Below are 20423 nucleotides of genomic sequence, written 5' to 3' on the forward strand. Positions count from 1 at the left end.
TGGCGTTCCTGCCTGGCTTCCCCGTCAGACTGGCTCTCCGTGATGACGTCACCGTCCCTGGGATTCCTAGTCTGCAGGGCAGGCTTCAGCGGTTGCCTAGCGACCCCCCGGAGATTTTCGCTGCATTGGAACAGAACAAACGGCGCAAGGTTATTTACAGCAAAAACATAACCAAGTGCAGGTTGCAAACATGTGAGAATGAAATGACACTAGAAAAACATATGGACTTTCACCGGGCACCAATGCAAAGGGGAAAAAAACAGGAGGTGCAGCAAGGGGTTGGGGAGTACGAAGAAAGCAGGTTATCTACAAAAACATGCTGAAGCATAATTGTTCATTAAGTCCTTTGGGGCTAACGGTGTCAACTCTGTGAATCCAGCTGGTTTCCAGCTGTAACAGTTTCTTTCCCCTGTCTCCTCCGCGATGGTCATCAGGGATCTGGTCGATGATGATGTAACGTAAACTGGCCAGTGAATGTCTTTCTGCTGCAAAGTGTTTCGCAACTGGCTGATCCATGGGTTTATTGTTAATCAAGGCTTTGATTGCAGAACGATGAAGTGCAATGCGTTCTTTAAAAGTTCTTATGGTCTTTCCCACGTATCCTAATCCGCAGGGACACAGGATAAGGTAGACTACATGGGTACTGGAGCAAGTCAAGGGGTATTTTATTTTATATTTAAAGCCCAAGTGGGGATGATTGAACGTTCTTGAGTGTATCATCGCGTTGCAGGTGGTGCAACCGGTGCATCTGTAGCACCCACCTGGTTTTTTAAAAGTCCCAGCCGGGACCCTGGGGGATATGTCAGTCCTGACAAGCCAGTCACGGATATTCTTTCCCCTGGTGTAACAGGACATCAGTCTGGAGGTCTTGAGTTCTTTCAGATCTCTGTCGGTTTGGAGTATGGGCCATAGATCTCTTGAAGTTGTGGAGATAGATGTATCTGCTACATTGAACGACCTGACCCATCGAATAATGTCTGGGCTGGATGTGGGTTTTTCTCGCCTTTTAAGTGCAGTCTCACGGCTGATGAGATCCACCCTCAGGGTGGATCTCATCAGCCGTGAGACTGCACTTAAAAGGCGAGAAAAACCCACATCCAGCCCAGACATTATTCGATGGGTCAGGTCGTTCAATGTAGCAGATACATCTATCTCCACAACTTCAAGAGATCTATGGCCCATACTCCAAACCGACAGAGATCTGAAAGAACTCAAGACCTCCAGACTGATGTCCTGTTACACCAGGGGAAAGAATATCCGTGACTGGCTTGTCAGGACTGACATATCCCCCAGGGTCCCGGCTGGGACTTTTAAAAAACCAGGTGGGTGCTACAGATGCACCGGTTGCACCACCTGCAACGCGATGATACACTCAAGAACGTTCAATCATCCCCACTTGGGCTTTAAATATAAAATAAAATACCCCTTGACTTGCTCCAGTACCCATGTAGTCTACCTTATCCTGTGTCCCTGCGGATTAGGATACGTGGGAAAGACCATAAGAACTTTTAAAGAACGCATTGCACTTCATCGTTCTGCAATCAAAGCCTCGATTAACAATAAACCCATGGATCAGCCAGTTGCGAAACACTTTGCAGCAGAAAGACATTCACTGGCCAGTTTACGTTACATCATCATCGACCAGATCCCTGATGACCATCGCGGAGGAGACAGGGGAAAGAAACTGTTACAGCTGGAAACCAGCTGGATTCACAGACTTGACACCGTTAGCCCCAAAGGACTTAATGAACAATTATGCTTCAGCATGTTTTTGTAGATAACCTGCTTTCTTCGTACTCCCCAACCCCTTGCTGCACCTCCTGTTTTTTTCCCCTTTGCATTGGTGCCCGGTGAAAGTCCATATGTTTTTCTAGTGTCATTTCATTCTCACATGTTTGCAACCTGCACTTGGTTATGTTTTTGCTGTAAATAACCTTGCGCCGTTTGTTCTGTTCCAATGCAGCGAAAATCTCCGGGGGGTCGCTAGGCAACCGCTGAAGCCTGCCCTGCAGACTAGGAATCCCTGGGACGGTGACGTCATCACGGAGAGCCAGTCTGACGGGGAAGCCAGGCAGGAACGCCAGCACCCTGGAGAAGGCGCGCAGGACTGAACGGAGGCAATATAGGTGAGTGCTTGAATGTCTGTCATTTGTTCTTATGCCTTGAAGACGGAATAAACCCCCGAAACGTTGCTTAGTACTTCTGTGTACCTTGCCTTATTTACAAGACCGGAGTGTGCCACGATCCTGCCTCTCTACGGCCCTTATTCTGGTTGGTGCGGTCAGAGCCGCACACGGGGCTCCGACCGCACAAACCAAGGGCCGCCCACCCGACGGATCGCCACTGCCGTCCGTACACGGACGGCTGGCGATCCGCATCAAAATGGTGGAGGCGTACGCCTCCACCATGGTGGGAGCTGCCCCCTGCCTTCGATGGTCGTCGACCATCGAAGGCAGGGCCGCACGCCGCGGCAGCCCCGCAAGCTGAGACCACACGGACAATCGTCCGTGTGGTAGCTTGTATGGGGGCTGAAAGCTGACATCCGGCGACGTCAGCTTTCCGCCCCCATGTCATGGTAATGAGGGCGTCATGCCCTCATTACCATGCATACGCCCCGCGTTTGCATGGGAACGCCCATGAAACGCGGGGCGTACACATAGGGAAATGAGGGGATGAAGCCCCTCACGCCCCTATCCGCCCCCTTTGCGGCGGACGAAATCCGTCTGCGGCGAAGGGGGCTGCACATGCGCAGAATGACCTCTGCGCATGTGCAGACCACAAACATCGGCGGTACGGCCGCACGCGGGCCGTACCGTGCCGATCTGAATAAGGGCCTACATACCCACCTTGCGTGCAGCACCCCGGCAATTTGTCAACCTGGTTTTGTTTTCTGGAGTGCCTTCATCCCCATTCTACATATGTTGCTGGGCTAACACTAGCCTCAGCATTCAGGAACGTGCACCCATAACCATCCGTTTACAGCAAGCTTTGAACATACCAAGTCTTTGTGCCACCGCAGCTGTCTACCCACCCTGGGTCTCTGCGGTCGATTTTTATCTGCTGGTGATTGGTGTCGACACAGATTTGCCATACCTGGACTACACCATGTCTTTTCCAAACTCTCGAACAGAGAGAGCGGACAACCCTCTGGGACCACAGTTGCCATTAGGAGAAAGACTCCACTTCTCTGAGGATGAATCCTCTGCTACTCTGTTCAAACAGAGATTTACCGAATTGGAGGGAGAATTAACCCCGGAAGATATCTACAACAATTTACTCAAAATGAGAAAGAAAGAAGTGGAATTCCTACTCCATGGTGTTACACTGTCCGAATATTTTCGAGAGAAAAAAATCCCCAGGGGCTTCAGAATTCGAAACACCCCCACCATTGGCAGATACAATCACGAATTCTGCCGCAAATGGTGCGCCATTTTGAACAATTGTTCCTTTGACCTGATCACCTTGGTGATCAGCGAGGCAGCATTAGAGATGGAACGGACCCGCATCAAGATAGCGGAGTATGAAAGAATGCATCTATCTACACTCACCACTGACACTAAGGAAGACTGGTTAACTAAGCTTACCGTACAAGTGACCACATTCAAGAAAGAACTCGTGGAGTTTAAGAAAAATAAATTTAATCGTGTCAACAGAGACTACAGCGAACAGAGTGTTTATCGTTGGATCTCTGGCCCCTACAGACCACCCAACAAGGGCAGGCAATCCAGACGCCGCAACTTTCGCCCATCTGGACTTGAGAGCCAAAGCGAAACAGCCTCATCAGCAAGTGACACTGGGTCCCTTTCTACGGCGTCAAAAAACTCCAGGCGCCCCCCGGCAGGGGTAAAAACACGAGCCGAAAGGATCAGAGGAAACGACCCCCTAGAAGAGGAGGACAATGCCGCAGGTTCCAAAGGCAAAGGGCGAGCAGCAACGAAAAAACCCTAGTCTTCAACATTTCCAAACGAACTCTTTCAGACGCAGAAATCCAGGTTCTCAATAAAGGACTTTCCTACGTCCCGACAAACCAATTCAAAACCCTTGATTGGAAGATCGAGAATATGAGACTGAACCGGAGTCTGAGACTGAAGGAATACTTCAGCAGAGAAACCATTCTTCCGCCCTACTCGGCCCCCATCCCCTCGATTTATTCTCAATTCAAACTAAAATCCAAGTTTGACCCACCATCCCAAAATGTGGCGATACAAAGTTTTTCCAAAGTCTTGGAAACCAAAGTGAATTTAATACACACACCCATAACTCCAGGTGAGAAGAAAGAGAAATTCTCTAACTTATCCATAGACGAGTGGACAGCCCTTAGGAACATGAGCCAATATGATGACGTGATGTTCCTTCCGGCTGATAAGGGGGGCGGCATCGTCGTCTGGGATGTTGAAGACTACCAGAAAGAAATCATGTCACAGCTTTCCAAAACGGAAACCTACATGCTGCTACCCAATGACCCTACCCCACGGTACAAAAAGGAGCTTGATACCATCCTCTCTGAAGCCGTCTCCCAGGAAAGAATACCCGGCTCTGTCAAGAGCTACTTGACCACAGATTTCCCCCGAGTACCCTTGATGTATTGCTTACCAAAAATACACAAAAATCTGCAAAAACCACCGGGCAGGCCCATCATCTCGGCCAGAGACTCCCTGTACAGCCCCGTTTCTTCTTTTCTGGACAAATTCCTTCAACCTGTCATTCAAAAAACTCCAGCTTATCTGCAAGATACTACCCATCTTCTCACCAAACTGGACCGGATCGAGACTATACCTGACGACACATGGCTCATCACCCTTGACATCAGCAGCCTCTATACAAGTATCCCCCATGAAGGGGGCCTCTCTGCCACCAGGGAACTCCTGGAACAGGATACAGAATATCAAGGACCTGCCATAGATCTATTCATTTCGCTACTGTCCCTGATTCTACATAGAAACTACTTTATCTTCAATAAGAAATTCTATCTCCAATGCGCTGGATGCGCTATGGGATCTCCAGTCGCTCCAGCTTACGCCAATGCATACATGGCGACCCTTGAATATCATACCTTCCTCACCGGTGAATTGAGCACCAGGATCAGCTTCTATACGAGGTACATCGATGACGTGCTTCTATTTTGGACTGGAACTCAAGCAGAGTTTGTGGCAGCTATTGACAATATCAACTCCCAACCCAGCCCCATCAAGTACACGTATTCCATGAGCCTTACCTCGGTGAATTACCTAGATGTATGCATCACTAAAGCAGAAGGTAAACTCAAAACTTCCATCTTCTCTAAACCCACGGACAGAAACACACTGCTCCTTGCCCAAAGTCACCACCCGCCGGCCCTGAAACGGGGATTGCCGTTTTCGCAACTCCTCCGGGTAAAGAGGATCACCAACAGTGACGACAACCTACAGCCTGATTTGGAGAAGATGCAGGGGAAATTCCTCTCGAGAGGCTACTCTAAAAGTACAGTAGACAAAGCCCGAAAGAGGGTGGATCTCATCAGCCGTGAGACTGCACTTAAAAGGCGAGAAAAACCCACATCCAGCCCAGACATTATTCGATGGGTCAGGTCGTTCAATGTAGCAGATACATCTATCTCCACAACTTCAAGAGATCTATGGCCCATACTCCCAACCGACAGAGATCTGAAAGAACTCAAGACCTCCAGACTGATGTCCTGTTACACCAGGGGAAAGAATATCCGTGACTGGCTTGTCAGGACTGACATATCCCCCAGGGTCCCGGCTGGGACTTTTAAAAAACCAGGTGGGTGCTACAGATGCACCGGTTGCACCACCTGCAACGCGATGATACACTCAAGAACGTTCAATCATCCCCACTTGGGCTTTAAATATAAAATAAAATACCCCTTGACTTGCTCCAGTACCCATGTAGTCTACCTTATCCTGTGTCCCTGCGGATTAGGATACGTGGGAAAGACCATAAGAACTTTTAAAGAACGCATTGCACTTCATCGTTCTGCAATCAAAGCCTCGATTAACAATAAACCCATGGATCAGCCAGTTGCGAAACACTTTGCAGCAGAAAGACATTCACTGGCCAGTTTACGTTACATCATCATCGACCAGATCCCTGATGACCATCGCGGAGGAGACAGGGGAAAGAAACTGTTACAGCTGGAAACCAGCTGGATTCACAGACTTGACACCGTTAGCCCCAAAGGACTTAATGAACAATTATGCTTCAGCATGTTTTTGTAGATAACCTGCTTTCTTCGTACTCCCCAACCCCTTGCTGCACCTCCTGTTTTTTTCCCCTTTGCATTGGTGCCCGGTGAAAGTCCATATGTTTTTCTAGTGTCATTTCATTCTCACATGTTTGCAACCTGCACTTGGTTATGTTTTTGCTGTAAATAACCTTGCGCCGTTTGTTCTGTTCCAATGCAGCGAAAATCTCCGGGGGGTCGCTAGGCAACCGCTGAAGCCTGCCCTGCAGACTAGGAATCCCAGGGACGGTGACGTCATCAGGGAGAGCCAGTCTGACGGGGAAGCCAGGCAGGAACGCCAGCACCCTGGAGAAGGCGCGCAGGACTGAACGGAGGCAATATAGGTGAGTGTTTGAATGTCTGTCATTTGTTCTTATGCCTTGAAGACGGAATAAACCCCCGAAACGTTGCTTAGTACTTCTGTGTACCTTGCCTTATTTACAAGACCGGAGTGTGCCACGATCCTGCCTCTCTATATATATATATATATATATATATATATATATATATACATATGTATGTATATAGCCTCAAATTCCAAGGAGCCACCAGTTCTGAGGTTCATTCGTGACAGAAGCCAGAGAACTACTAGATAGCCACCTGGTTTCAGATTTATATACCCTAACATCAGCGTTAATTGATAAAGGAATCTCCCTGTGGGTGTCCCCGGTGTATGGAGCGCATGGTTCTCCATAGTACCCGGAACTTCCAGGAATGGGGGATGAGGAGGCTGCTATTTGAGAGTGTCCTGACCAAAATAGGTAATTTATCTCAGAAGATTACCCATAACAACCAGAATTATCCCAAACTGGTTGACTAAATCCACAATTCCTTATTGATGTTTATTTAAAATGTGGAACAAAAAAGCTTATTGATCAGCTTGGATACTTGTTAGGATCACTGTTCATATCGGTTTTACCCCTGACGAAGTCGTAGTGACAACAGGCTTCGGGTATTTCGTGCAATAAAAAGATTATTCATCTTAAAACATACTGTGCATAATCATTGAGAATACACCTAACATTGGACACATGGAAGTGAACTCCAGAATGTATTTCTGATTTTAATCTAACTGGGAGGTACATTTGACTTTTCTCTGTGTCAAGTGCCGCCATCCTCCAAACATATATATATATATATATATATATATATATATATATATATATATATATATATATATATATATATATATATAGGTAATATGGTGGATCCGGCACTCCACGATCAGTACTGCGGACAGCTTGCCCCGGTGCCTTCCACAAACCAATCGGTCCTCAATATAGTAGAAGCAAGGTGACACTCGGAGACGAAAGTTCAATCAAAATACTGCTTTATTGCAGAGTCAGGTGTATGCACCAACACAGTGTTTCGAGCCTTGGCTCGTCGTCAGGGTACAGGGTCAGGGTACCCTGACGACGAGCCAAGGCTCGAAACACTGTGTTGGTGCATACACCTGACTCTGCAATAAAGCAGTATTTTGATTGAACTTTCGTCTCCGAGTGCCACCTTGCTTCTACTATATATATATATATATATATATATATATATATATATATATATATATATATATGTATATATATATATATAGTAGTGTAGTAGTAGAGCTGCTACCTCTGAGGACTTAACCACCAAGATACCTCTAACTGTCCGGCCATCAACTGCCATTGTTGTGCAAAACACCGTAGGGAAATACTCACACCATGGCCCACATACGGCACCCCAGTGTGCTCTTTTTTGCCTGTTGTGATATTCCCTGTATGCACATTTCGGACTCTAAGCAGCATTCCACATCTTGATAATTCTGATATCTGCACTTTTAGTGCTGACTGGCTTTTCTCATGCGGTTCGCACACCAAGGCATACGAACAGCGCCTGAGTGTGCTTGTTAAAGGGGAGCATTGCCATATGTACCAGCCTTGGGTGGCTTCTGCACGGTGGTTGCCAATACACAGAGCACCTAAGCAGCACTAAACGGCTGGAGCCAACTAACAGCACCTGAGTGTGCTTCTTATGGGTGAGCATAGCCGTATGCACCTGCCCTCCGTTGTAGTTGCTTGCTGAATATGCATAGTTATGTATCATTTATTGCGGTATTTATCAACTCTGTGATGCTGCTTTGTTACACCATCAGCGCTGCCATACCCATCGAGTTAACAGCACCTGCACACCACCACACGTATCTCCCATTGCATCCGTTGCGCTATGTCCCTGTACATTTATTCCTCCGACACACGCAAGCTGTCAGTTTGGTATGACAGCGCATACGTCCCTTAGCAGACTGCACAGTCTCACCCTCACCCTGACATCTGCGTCCATCCAGCTTGTTGCCTTAGGAACAAGCAGCACGGCGCGCGTACCTTCAACAGCTTCATACAGCTGATCGCATACGGAAAGACGTAAACAGGGAATTCCCTGCTGACGTCAGACCCACTGACGGCAGCCCCGCTACTGCGGCTGTCAGTCACCCCTGAACCCGCTGGCAGCACCAGCTGACAGGTTCTACGTAGGAGGGACTGGCGCCCTTTTCAAATGTATTTATATGTCTGCTTCTTCCAGTATGCGTCACCCCTGACGAAAACCAGAAGCTCTGGTTGAAACGGCTGTTGGGTCAGCTGTACATGATGTTTGTACGCTAATCATGCCTACACTGTAAAACTTCAATACAACTTTTTTTTCCAGTTAAACGAGTGCTGGTTCCTTCTTGCTTGGTCTGCTTACAACGGAGATTGGGTGAGTGAGTTTCTGTATCATTACTTTATGGACTGCTGCACCGTACCTGCAATACCCTAAGTGTGTGCCTACCTGCCTGCTCTACTATACAATTAACCCTATCTGGTTAGTGCACCGCTATCTTTCGCTTTATCACACTAATACCTGCTCTGTAAGGTCAGAGCTAACACAATCTGTCGACACACTCTGGGTGTCGACTATCTACTTTATTCACTATACTTGAGACCGACTGCGGTCTTCCTGATGTCACAAGCTCCGGCCAAAGATATCAGCGGCACGCTACATCTGGATGTCAGTGATGCGCAAAGAATATTGTTCTCAGACACAGATTCTTTGGCATTTCATAAGGATTCCCCAGATGAATTATATCAGGACCTGCTCAGATTGAAAAAGAGAGAAACTGAGCTGCAGCTGCACGGACTGACACTGTCCCAGCACTTCAAGGAACAATTAATCCCGAGGGGATTCAGAATTAACAACCAACCAACCATTGGACGACACAGCAATGAGTTCTGTGTCAAATGGTGCAACGTACTAAACAAATGCTCACATGATCTTATGCTACTTGTCATTGAGCAGACTGGCATTGATCTAGAGGGGATCAAGAGCGACATTGCTGAAATACAGCAAACAGAAATTTTTTCAAACCTGCGCACCTCAGGGAATGAACTCCTGACGAAACTTGAGAAAGAAATTGAAAAACACAAAGAAAGTCTACTAAAATTCAAAAAGATTAAATACAAACAGGTCAAGCAAGACTATAAGGACAATAGAGTCTACTCGTGGTACTCCCGACTGGAAACCAAACGGCAGCGTCCACAATTCAAACGTGGTGGCAACAGGAGACCCCAGACCAAATTTACGGATTTGGACAGTCACTCCCAGACTTCAGCCAGTGACTCTGATGTACCATCTGCCAGAGGACAAGATAACCAATACCTAGAGAGATCTGAGAGGAACCGTCGACCGCCAAAAGACCCGCTGTACCCACCCGCAGAGGTGGGAGGAAAAGAAAAAAGAAAAGCCCAGAATCAATAAACAAATCTGTCATCTTTAACCTGTCTCACCACGAGCTCACTGAAGCTGAAATAAGTCTTCTCCACAAGGGACTATCTTTTGTACCCACATTAAAACAAAATACCTTTGACTGGCAGGTTGATTTATACAAGTTTGGACGACAGCTACGGCTTAAAGACTTCTTTTCCAAAAGCGGCAATACCATCGGCCTTGAAGAACAGAGCAAGATGATGACACTTAAGCGACCCAGTACCTTTGATCCTCCAGCCACCAATCCCTCCAGTAGCACCTTTATGCGGATCCTCAAAAGGGACACAATGCCATTTATCCAACAGAAAATCTCATACTCCAACACCAGCAAAGAGGAGAGACTGGCACTCAAAACTCTTCAAAATGTTAAAGACTTAATCATCAGATCAGCCGATAAAGGCGGAGGCATAGTCCTCTTGGACATGGAGTATTATATCAGGGAAGCACTCACCCAATTGGCTGACACCAACTGTTACCAATCCCTTGACCACGACCCAACGTGGCGATACAAGAGAGAAATAGATGCTGTTAACAACATGGGAGTAATGAACAGATACATCTCTAAAGAAACGGCAGAATTCCTGACCCAGGATAAACCTAAAGTACCTATACTCTACACATTACCTAAGGTGCACAAATCGTTGACAGCACCCCCCGGTAGACCGATAATTTCAGCGAGAGGCTCGCTCTGTCAACCTTTGTCACAATTTGTGGACCTATATCTTCAACCGATTGTGAAAACCAGTAAAAGTTTCATCTCGGACACAACGGACTTTCTCATTAAACTCACTAACATCAAAAACATCCCGGCTGATGCTCTCCTGGTAACCATGGATGTTGCAAGCCTTTATACAAACATCCCACACGAAATTGGCTTGGCAGCCAGCAAAGAGGCTATCAATAACTGTGCGGATTACAATGGACCCCCATCGGAATACATGATTCTCCTCATGGATATCATACTGAATAAAAACTACTTCCTCTTTGAAAACAGGTTCTTTCTCCAGAAGCAGGGTACAGCGATGGGGTCAAATATGGCCCCATCTTACGCTAATCTATGCATGACGGCATATGAGTTGGAGCATATAACTGGCAATCGCATGTTTCAAAGCAACATATTATTCTACGTTCGTTTCATAGACGACTTGTTCTTGCTGTGGACTGGGGGTGAAGAGAGACTGCTGGCATTCACTCACTACCTCAATACCATCCCTGGTACCATCAGGTTGACCCTGAACTTCAGCAGTGCCACCATTAATTTTCTTGACGTATTGATCAAGCTCACAATGGGCAAATTGAGCACAAGCGTGTATAACAAAGCATCAGACAAGAATACGTTGCTCCATGCCAGTAGCTGTCACCCAGAGCCTCTCAAACGGGGTCTCCCATTCTCCCAACTGCTTAGGGTGCTAAGGATCACTTCTGACCCGGACGAACTAGAGGAAGCTCTATCCTCAATGACCAAGAAATTCCTCGACAGAGGGTAACAAGATGCTGATATCAAAGAGGCACTTCAGAAGATCAAACAACTGAAACGAGAGGATCTGTTATCCACAACTCTAAAGAAAGGAGAACCTAAGGAAACAAGGCTGAATTTTTGCAGCACGTACACCTTAGCCTCACAACAGATCAAAAGAAAGATCCAGGAACATTGGCACCTGATCTCAAGCGATCCCAATCTGGGACCAACGCTGCCATCGCCGCCCCGTTTTGCATACAGAAGAGGCCCCAATCTGAGGGACAAATTGGTCGTCACTGACAGGACACGGGCCATGGACAAATCCAACTGTTGGTTGATGAAGAAACCAGGAGTATTTAGATGCACGGGATGCGTCAATTGTTCTTTTTTAACCTTGGGAAGCAGATTCACCAATCCCCTGGACAATAAAGAATACAAGAGCAGATTTAGACTTGACTGTACCAGTAGATTCGTTATCTACATTCTAATATGTCCGTGCAAAAAGCTATACGTGGGGAAGACCTCTAGAATGATGAAGGAACGATTGGGGCAACACCGCTCCTCCATCAAAAAGAGCCTTGACAACCCTACCCTGACAACAGAATTTAACAACCTACCAGTGGCGAGACACTTTCGAGACAATAAACATAGTGTCAACCAATTAAAATGCTTTATTATAGATCACATCCCCCCACTCAGACGGGGTGGGGATCGTGACAAATCACTACTACAACGGGAACTTCAATGGATACATAGACTGAATTGTCTATCACCAATGGGACTGAACGAAGATTTCAAGATGAGCTGCTACCTCTGAGGACTTAACCACCAAGATACCTCTAACTGTCCGGCCATCAACTGCCATTGTTGTGCAAAACACCGTAGGGAAATACTCACACCATGGCCCACATACGGCACCCCAGTGTGCTCTTTTTTGCCTGTTGTGATATTCCCTGTATGCACATTTCGGACTCTTAGCAGCATTCCACATCTTGATAATTCTGATATCTGCACTTTTAGTGCTGACTGGCTTTTCTCATGCGGTTCGCACACCAAGGCATACGAACAGCGCCTGAGTGTGCTTGTTAAAGGGGAGCATTGCCATATGTACCAGCCTTGGGTGGCTTCTGCACGGTGGTTGCCAATACACAGAGCACCTAAGCAGCACTAAACGGCTGGAGCCAACTAACAGCACCTGAGTGTGCTTCTTATGGGTGAGCATAGCCGTATGCACCTGCCCTCCGTTGTAGTTGCTTGCTGAATATGCATAGTAATGTATCATTTATTGCGGTATTTATCAACTCTGTGATGCTGCTTTGTTACACCATCAGCGCTGCCATACCCATCGAGTTAACAGCACCTGCACACCACCACACGTATCTCCCATTGCATCCGTTGCGCTATGTCCCTGTACATTTATTCCTCCGACACACGCAAGCTGTCAGTTTGGTATGACAGCGCATACGTCCCTTAGCAGACTGCACAGTCTCACCCTCACCCTGACATCTGCGTCCATCCAGCTTGTTGCCTTAGGAACAAGCAGCACGGCGCGCGTACCTTCAACAGCTTCATACAGCTGATCGCATACGGAAAGACGTAAACAGGGAATTCCCTGCTGACGTCAGACCCACTGACGGCAGCCCCGCTACTGCGGCTGTCAGTCACCCCTGAACCCGCTGGCAGCACCAGCTGACAGGTTCTACGTAGGAGGGACTGGCGCCCTTTTCAAATGTATTTATATGTCTGCTTCTTCCAGTATGCGTCACCCCTGACGAAAACCAGAAGCTCTGGTTGAAACGGCTGTTGGGTCAGCTGTACATGATGTTTGTACGCTAATCATGCCTACACTGTAAAACTTCAATACAACTTTTTTTTCCAGTTAAACGAGTGCTGGTTCCTTCTTGCTTGGTCTGCTTACAACGGAGATTGGGTGAGTGAGTTTCTGTATCATTACTTTATGGACTGCTGCACCGTACCTGCAATACCCTAAGTGTGTGCCTACCTGCCTGCTCTACTATACAATTAACCCTATCTGGTTAGTGCACCGCTATCTTTCGCTTTATCACACTAATACCTGCTCTGTAAGGTCAGAGCTAACACAATCTGTCGACACACTCTGGGTGTCGACTATCTACTTTATTCACTATACTTGAGACCGACTGCGGTCTTCCTGATGTCACAAGCTCCGGCCAAAGATATCAGCGGCACGCTACATCTGGATGTCAGTGATGCGCAAAGAATATTGTTCTCAGACACAGATTCTTTGGCATTTCATAAGGATTCCCCAGATGAATTATATCAGGACCTGCTCAGATTGAAAAAGAGAGAAACTGAGCTGCAGCTGCACGGACTGACACTGTCCCAGCACTTCAAGGAACAATTAATCCCGAGGGGATTCAGAATTAACAACCAACCAACCATTGGACGACACAGCAATGAGTTCTGTGTCAAATGGTGCAACGTACTAAACAAATGCTCACATGATCTTATGCTACTTGTCATTGAGCAGACTGGCATTGATCTAGAGGGGATCAAGAGCGACATTGCTGAAATACAGCAAACAGAAATTTTTTCAAACCTGCGCACCTCAGGGAATGAACTCCTGACGAAACTTGAGAAAGAAATTGAAAAACACAAAGAAAGTCTACTAAAATTCAAAAAGATTAAATACAAACAGGTCAAGCAAGACTATAAGGACAATAGAGTCTACTCGTGGTACTCCCGACTGGAAACCAAACGGCAGCGTCCACAATTCAAACGTGGTGGCAACAGGAGACCCCAGACCAAATTTACGGATTTGGACAGTCACTCCCAGACTTCAGCCAGTGACTCTGATGTACCATCTGCCAGAGGACAAGATAACCAATACCTAGAGAGATCTGAGAGGAACCGTCGACCGCCAAAAAACCCGCTGTACCCACCCGCAGAGGTGGGAGGAAAAGAAAAAAGAAAAGCCCAGAATCAATAAACAAATCTGTCATCTTTAACCTGTCTCACCACGAGCTCACTGAAGCTGAAATAAGTCTTCTCCACAAGGGACTATCTTTTGTACCCACATTAAAACAAAATACCTTTGACTGGCAGGTTGATTTATACAAGTTTGGACGACAGCTACGGCTTAAAGACTTCTTTTCCAAAAGCGGCAATACCATCGGCCTTGAAGAACAGAGCAAGATGATGACACTTAAGCGACCCAGTACCTTTGATCCTCCAGCCACCAATCCCTCCATTAGCACCTTTATGCGGATCCTCAAAAGGGACACAATGCCATTTATCCAACAGCAGAAAATCTCATACTCCAACACCAGCAAATAGGAGAGACTGGCACTCAAAACTCTTCAAAATGATAAAGACTTAATCATCAGATCAGCCGATAAAGGCGGAGGCATAGTCCTCTTGGACATGGAGTATTATATCAGGGAAGCACTCACCCAATTGGCTGACACCAACTGTTACCAATCCCTTGACCACGACCCAACGTGGCGATACAAGAGAGAAATAGATGCTGTTATCAACATGGGAGTAATGAACAGATACATCTCTAAAGAAACGGCAGAATTCCTGACCCAGGATAAACCTAAAGTACCTATACTCTACACATTACCTAAGGTGCACAAATCGTTGACAGCACCCCCCGGTAGACCGATAATTTCAGCGAGAGGCTCGCTCTGTCAACCTTTGTCACAATTTGTGGACCTATATCTTCAACCGATTGTGAAAACCAGTAAAAGTTTCATCTCGGACACAACGGACTTTCTCATTAAACTCACTAACATCAAAAACATCCCGGCTGATGCTCTCCTGGTAACCATGGATGTTGCAAGCCTTTATACAAACATCCCACACGAAATTGGCTTGGCAGCCAGCAAAGAGGCTATCAATAACTGTGCGGATTACAATGGACCCCCATCGGAATACATGATTCTCCTAATGGATATCATACTGAATAAAAACTACTTCCTCTTTGAAAACAGGTTCTTTCTCCAGAAGCAGGGTACAGCGATGGGGTCGAATATGGCCCCATCTTACGCTAATCTATGCATGACGGCATATGAGTTGGAGCATATAACTGGCAATCGCATGTTTCAAAGCAACATATTATTCTACGTTCGTTTCATAGACAACTTGTTCTTGCTGTGGACTGGGGGTGAAGAGAGACTGCTGGCATTCACTCACTACCTCAATACCATCCCTGGTACCATCAGGTTGACCCTGAACTTCAGCAGTGCCACCATTAATTTTCTTGACGTATTGATCAAGCTCACAATGGGCAAATTGAGCACAAGCGTGTATAACAAAGCATCAGACAAGAATACGTTGCTCCATGCCAGTAGCTGTCACCCAGAGCCTCTCAAACGGGGTCTCCCATTCTCCCAACTGCTTAGGGTGCTAAGGATCACTTCTGACCCGGACGAACTAGAGGAAGCTCTATCCTCAATGACCAAGAAATTCCTCGACAGAGGGTAACAAGATGCTGATATCAAAGAGGCACTTCAGAAGATCAACCAACTGAAACGAGAGGATCTGTTATCCACAACTCTAAAGAAAGGAGAACCTAAGGAAACAAGGCTGAATTTTTGCAGCACGTACACCTTAGCCTCACAACAGATCAAAAGAAAGATCCAGGAACATTGGCACCTGATCTCAAGCGATCCCAATCTGGGACCAACGCTGCCATCGCCGCCCCGTTTTGCATACAGAAGAGGCCCCAATCTGAGGGACAAATTGGTCGTCACTGACAGGACACGGGCCATGGACAAATCCAACTGTTGGTTGATGAAGAAACCAGGAGTATTTAGATGCACGGGATGCGTCAATTGTTCTTTTTTAACCTTGGGAAGCAGATTCACCAATCCCCTGGACAATAAAGAATACAAGAGCAGATTTAGACTTGACTGTACCAGTAGATTCGTTATCTACATTCTAATATGTCCGTGCAAAAAGCTATACGTGGGGAAGACCTCTAGAATGATGAAGGAACGATTGGGGCAACACCGCTCCTCCATCAAAAAGAGCCTTGACAACCCTACCCTGACAACAGAATTTAACAACCTACCAGTGGCGAGACACTTTCGAGACAATAAACATAGTGTCAACCAATTAAAATGCTTTATTATAGATCACATCCCCCCACTCAGACGGGGTGGGGATCGTGACAAATCACTACTACAACGGGAACTTCAATGGATACATAGACTGAATTGTCTATCACCAATGGGACTGAACGAAGATTTCAAGATGAGCTGCTACCTCTGAGGACTTAACCACCAAGATACCTCTAACTGTCCGGCCATCAACTGCCATTGTTGTGCAAAACACCGTAGGGAAATACTCACACCATGGCCCACATACGGCACCCCAGTGTGCTCTTTTTTGCCTGTTGTGATATTCCCTGTATGCACATTTCGGACTCTAAGCAGCATTCCACATCTTGATAATTCTGATATCTGCACTTTTAGTGCTGACTGGCTTTTCTCATGCGGTTCGCACACCAAGGCATACGAACAGCGCCTGAGTGTGCTTGTTAAAGGGGAGCATTGCCATATGTACCAGCCTTGGGTGGCTTCTGCACGGTGGTTGCCAATACACAGAGCACCTAAGCAGCACTAAACGGCTGGAGCCAACTAACAGCACCTGCGTGTGCTTCTTATGGGTGAGCATAGCCGTATGCACCTGCCCTCCGTTGTAGTTGCTTGCTGAATATGCATAGTTATGTATCATTTATTGCGGTATTTATCAACTCTGTGATGCTGCTTTGTTACACCATCAGCGCTGCCATACCCATCGAGTTAACAGCACCTGCACACCACCACACGTTTCTCCCATTGCATCCGTTGCGCTATGTCCCTGTACATTTATTCCTCCGACACACGCAAGCTGTCAGTTTGGTATGACAGCGCATACGTCCCTTAGCAGACTGCACAGTCTCACCCTCACCCTGACATCTGCGTCCATCCAGCTTGTTGCCTTAGGAACAAGCAGCACGGCGCGCGTACCTTCAACAGCTTCATACAGCTGATCGCATACGGAAAGAAGTAAACAGGGAATTCCCTGCTGACGTCAGACCCACTGACGGCAGCCCCGCTACTGCGGCTGTCAGTCACCCCTGAACCCGCTGGCAGCACCAGCTGACAGGTTCTACGTAGGAGGGACTGGCGCCCTTTTCAAATGTATTTATATGTCTGCTTCTTCCAGTATGCGTCACCCCTGACGAAAACCAGAAGCTCTGGTTGAAACGGCTGTTGGGTCAGCTGTACATGATGTTTGTACGCTAATCATGCCTACACTGTAAAACTTCAATACAACTTTTTTATCTTGGGAGGAACGTAGAGGTCGGGTTGATTTTTAAACAATTTATTTGTATATTCTTGGGGAAAATAAATATTTGGACACCTACCAACCAGCAAGATTTCTGGCTCTCACAGTCCTGCTACTTCTTCTTTAAGAAGTTATTTTTGTATCCTCCACTCATTACCTGTATTAATGGCACCTGTTTGAACTGGTTCTCTGTATAAAAGACACCTGTCCACACCCTTAAACAGACAGATTGCAACCTCTCCAACATGGCCGAGATCAGCGAGCTGTCTAAGGACACCAGGGACAAATTTGGAGAGCTGCACAAGGCTGGGATGAGCTACTTGAATATGAAAGCAGCTTGGTGAGAAGTGATCTACTGTGCAATTATTAAAAAATGAAAAAAATACATGATCACTGACAATAGACCTGGGGCTCTATGCAAGATCTCACTTCATGGGGTATCAATGATCTTGAGAACTAGAACTAGAGCGCTGAGACCACAGTCACAAAGGTTACCATTAGTAACACACTAATGGCGGGGGGGCGCCCAAAACTTAGTTACGCCACTGAGCTCCGCCTGTGGATTTTTAAAAATGTGTCAATGAGTAATGAATGCACATGTGCACCTTCCGGATGACATGGAAAACGTGAACTGTGTGGGATGCTGAGGACCAAGTTTGAGAACCCCTGGTCTAGTATGCATGGGGCTTAAGGAGCTTTTTGGCTGTTACTTTATCTCTTGCCACGGTTTAGTACACATAACCCCAAATTGAACAATGCATATCATTTACTGCACATTGGAGGTGCATGGATGTTCCTAAATATCCCTTTAGTCATTCAATAACTGATTTAAAGTGCTGGAATGCATACCTCCAAACATGACCCATTCCAGGAGGGACAAAATGCTCTGCTCCTGGACTTCCTTGCCAGTGGCAGTTTCAGAGGTGGGATTGTACCACATACCCTCCAACTGCACCGAATTTGCCGGTACAGTACCGTTTTTTTTTAACAGTCTGTACCGGCAAATATAGTTTGTACCGAATGTACCGCTTTTTGTGACTTACTGTGCGCCGCTAATCTGATCATTGATCTCTCCTGGCTGCAGCACTCCTGGGCCCCGCTCCATGTGCTGCAGTGCGCCGGCTCTCCCCTCTCCCCCTCCATTCCCATGAGTGCATTGCGGGTGGTGCCATGCGTCATGACGTCACGCGCCTGCACCGCGCACTCAGTGGAAGGTCTCGTCTCAGCCCTCACTGTCTGCGCATGCGCAGACTGAGAAACTGAGGGCGCAGCGAATCTGCCTGAGGGAGAGGGTGCGGTGGCAAGCCCCGGCTCGCGTCAGGGATCTTGACAGTATCGGCCCGACGGAGCCTGCCACTGACTTGTGTTCAGCAGATCAGACTCTACAGTGCAGCAAGAAGGTCACGGTGGCTCAGCCAGGCTCTGCACTAAATTATCTCCTCAGAGGACTCTATCCATGTGTGATGCACCTGCTGCCTAAAGCTCATGTCACATGGTGGCTTGGTGGGCTGCTAGCATATTAAATATACTTATTTAATATGCCAGCAGCCCATCAAGATACCATGTGACATGAGCTGCATCAGGTGCTGGATCGGGGGGCAGGGTGCCTGTTACCTTCATACCCTCCAACATGGCTTAGCTCATCCGTCTTCTCCTGCATTTTAAATAAATATATCTGAAAAAATGTCCAGTATACATTCGGAAAGGGGGCGTGACCACATCCCTTTATCCATGGCCACGCCCCCTTTCAGTATGTGTACCGATTTCTGCCCTAAAAATGTTGGAGGGTATGGTACCACTGTCCAAAATTTAAATAGGGGAGCCACACCTATAACTGATACCTGGACTGTGGTGTTTGGGGTGGCAGTTGGTGGTGCTCCCCTATCTGAATTTTGGACTGTGCTGTGCTGCAGCTCTGCAACTGTCACTAGCATGGAAGTACATGAACAGAGCATATTGTCCTTCCTGGAATGGGTCATTTTGGGAGGTATGCTGGAAGGCTTTGCTAAATGGTTCCCTTAATATGTTGATTTTATGGGCACAGAAGACTGCAATATTGGGACTAGTGATCACGTAACTGGCAGAATACGGTACATAATTACGTCATATTGTATAAACAGCAAAAGAGTCACACCTGTGTCTTCCCGCATTGGTGCTGCCGCCACCTGGATCTCAGCTGCTGCCAACAGCAGGGGCGGGGAGGGAACGGGTACTGGGATGATGCGTTCCATGGTAGGAGGTGCCCGGATTAAAGAGCGAGGAGTGGGAGCGGAGTCCCGAGTGACGTCACTGTAAGGACAACAGGAAGCCACGCGGGACCTAATTTGTACAACGCTGGTGACAAGCGCGCGGCGCGAAATCCACATCAGAGCCATATGTATTATGTACGGATCGCTGTGACGGACAAAAACCTGGCACAGCTGCGCAACCAAAAGGCGGAAGTGTGTGTGTCACAGGCTCGCCTCGCACACATTTGTGGCGCTTTCTGTGACAGATTCCTCTGTTGCGGTAGCGGGGTAATTTTTCTGTCTATTGTACATTCAGCGGTATATCTGTGTAATGCCGTTGAGGCGGAGAGGCTGCTCCGGGTCACGTACAGCTCTTTCGGGACACAACACTCATATTGCCAGGAGCACAGTCCGGAAC

At 47.1% G+C, this 20423-nt stretch overlaps 1 protein-coding gene across 5 annotated transcripts in view; it reads right to left on the reverse strand.

Annotated features, from left to right (window-relative positions):
* The window catches only part of AKAP7 (A-kinase anchoring protein 7), a 195499-nt gene extending 175287 nt beyond the window's left edge, over nt 1-20212 (reverse strand). For 3 of the 5 annotated variants that reach the window (XR_014471700.1, XR_014471699.1, XM_083176714.1), the window contains exon 1: nt 19912-20195. Coding sequence is in view for 3 of the 5 variants with exons in the window: in XM_083176714.1 (XP_083032840.1) it covers nt 19912-20152 (241 nt within the window). In the remaining 2 variants the exon portion in view is untranslated. Of the gene's footprint in view, nt 1-19911 lie in introns of all 5 variants that reach the window. The other 2 variants (XM_083176713.1, XM_083176715.1) reach the window with 2 other exon arrangements.
* Nucleotides 20213-20423: the final 211 nt, after the last annotated feature.

Source organism: Crinia signifera, chromosome 3 (genome assembly GCF_055691185.1).
Source record: "Crinia signifera chromosome 3, ASM5569118v1, whole genome shotgun sequence".
Lineage (NCBI taxonomy): Eukaryota > Metazoa > Chordata > Amphibia > Anura > Myobatrachidae > Crinia > Crinia signifera.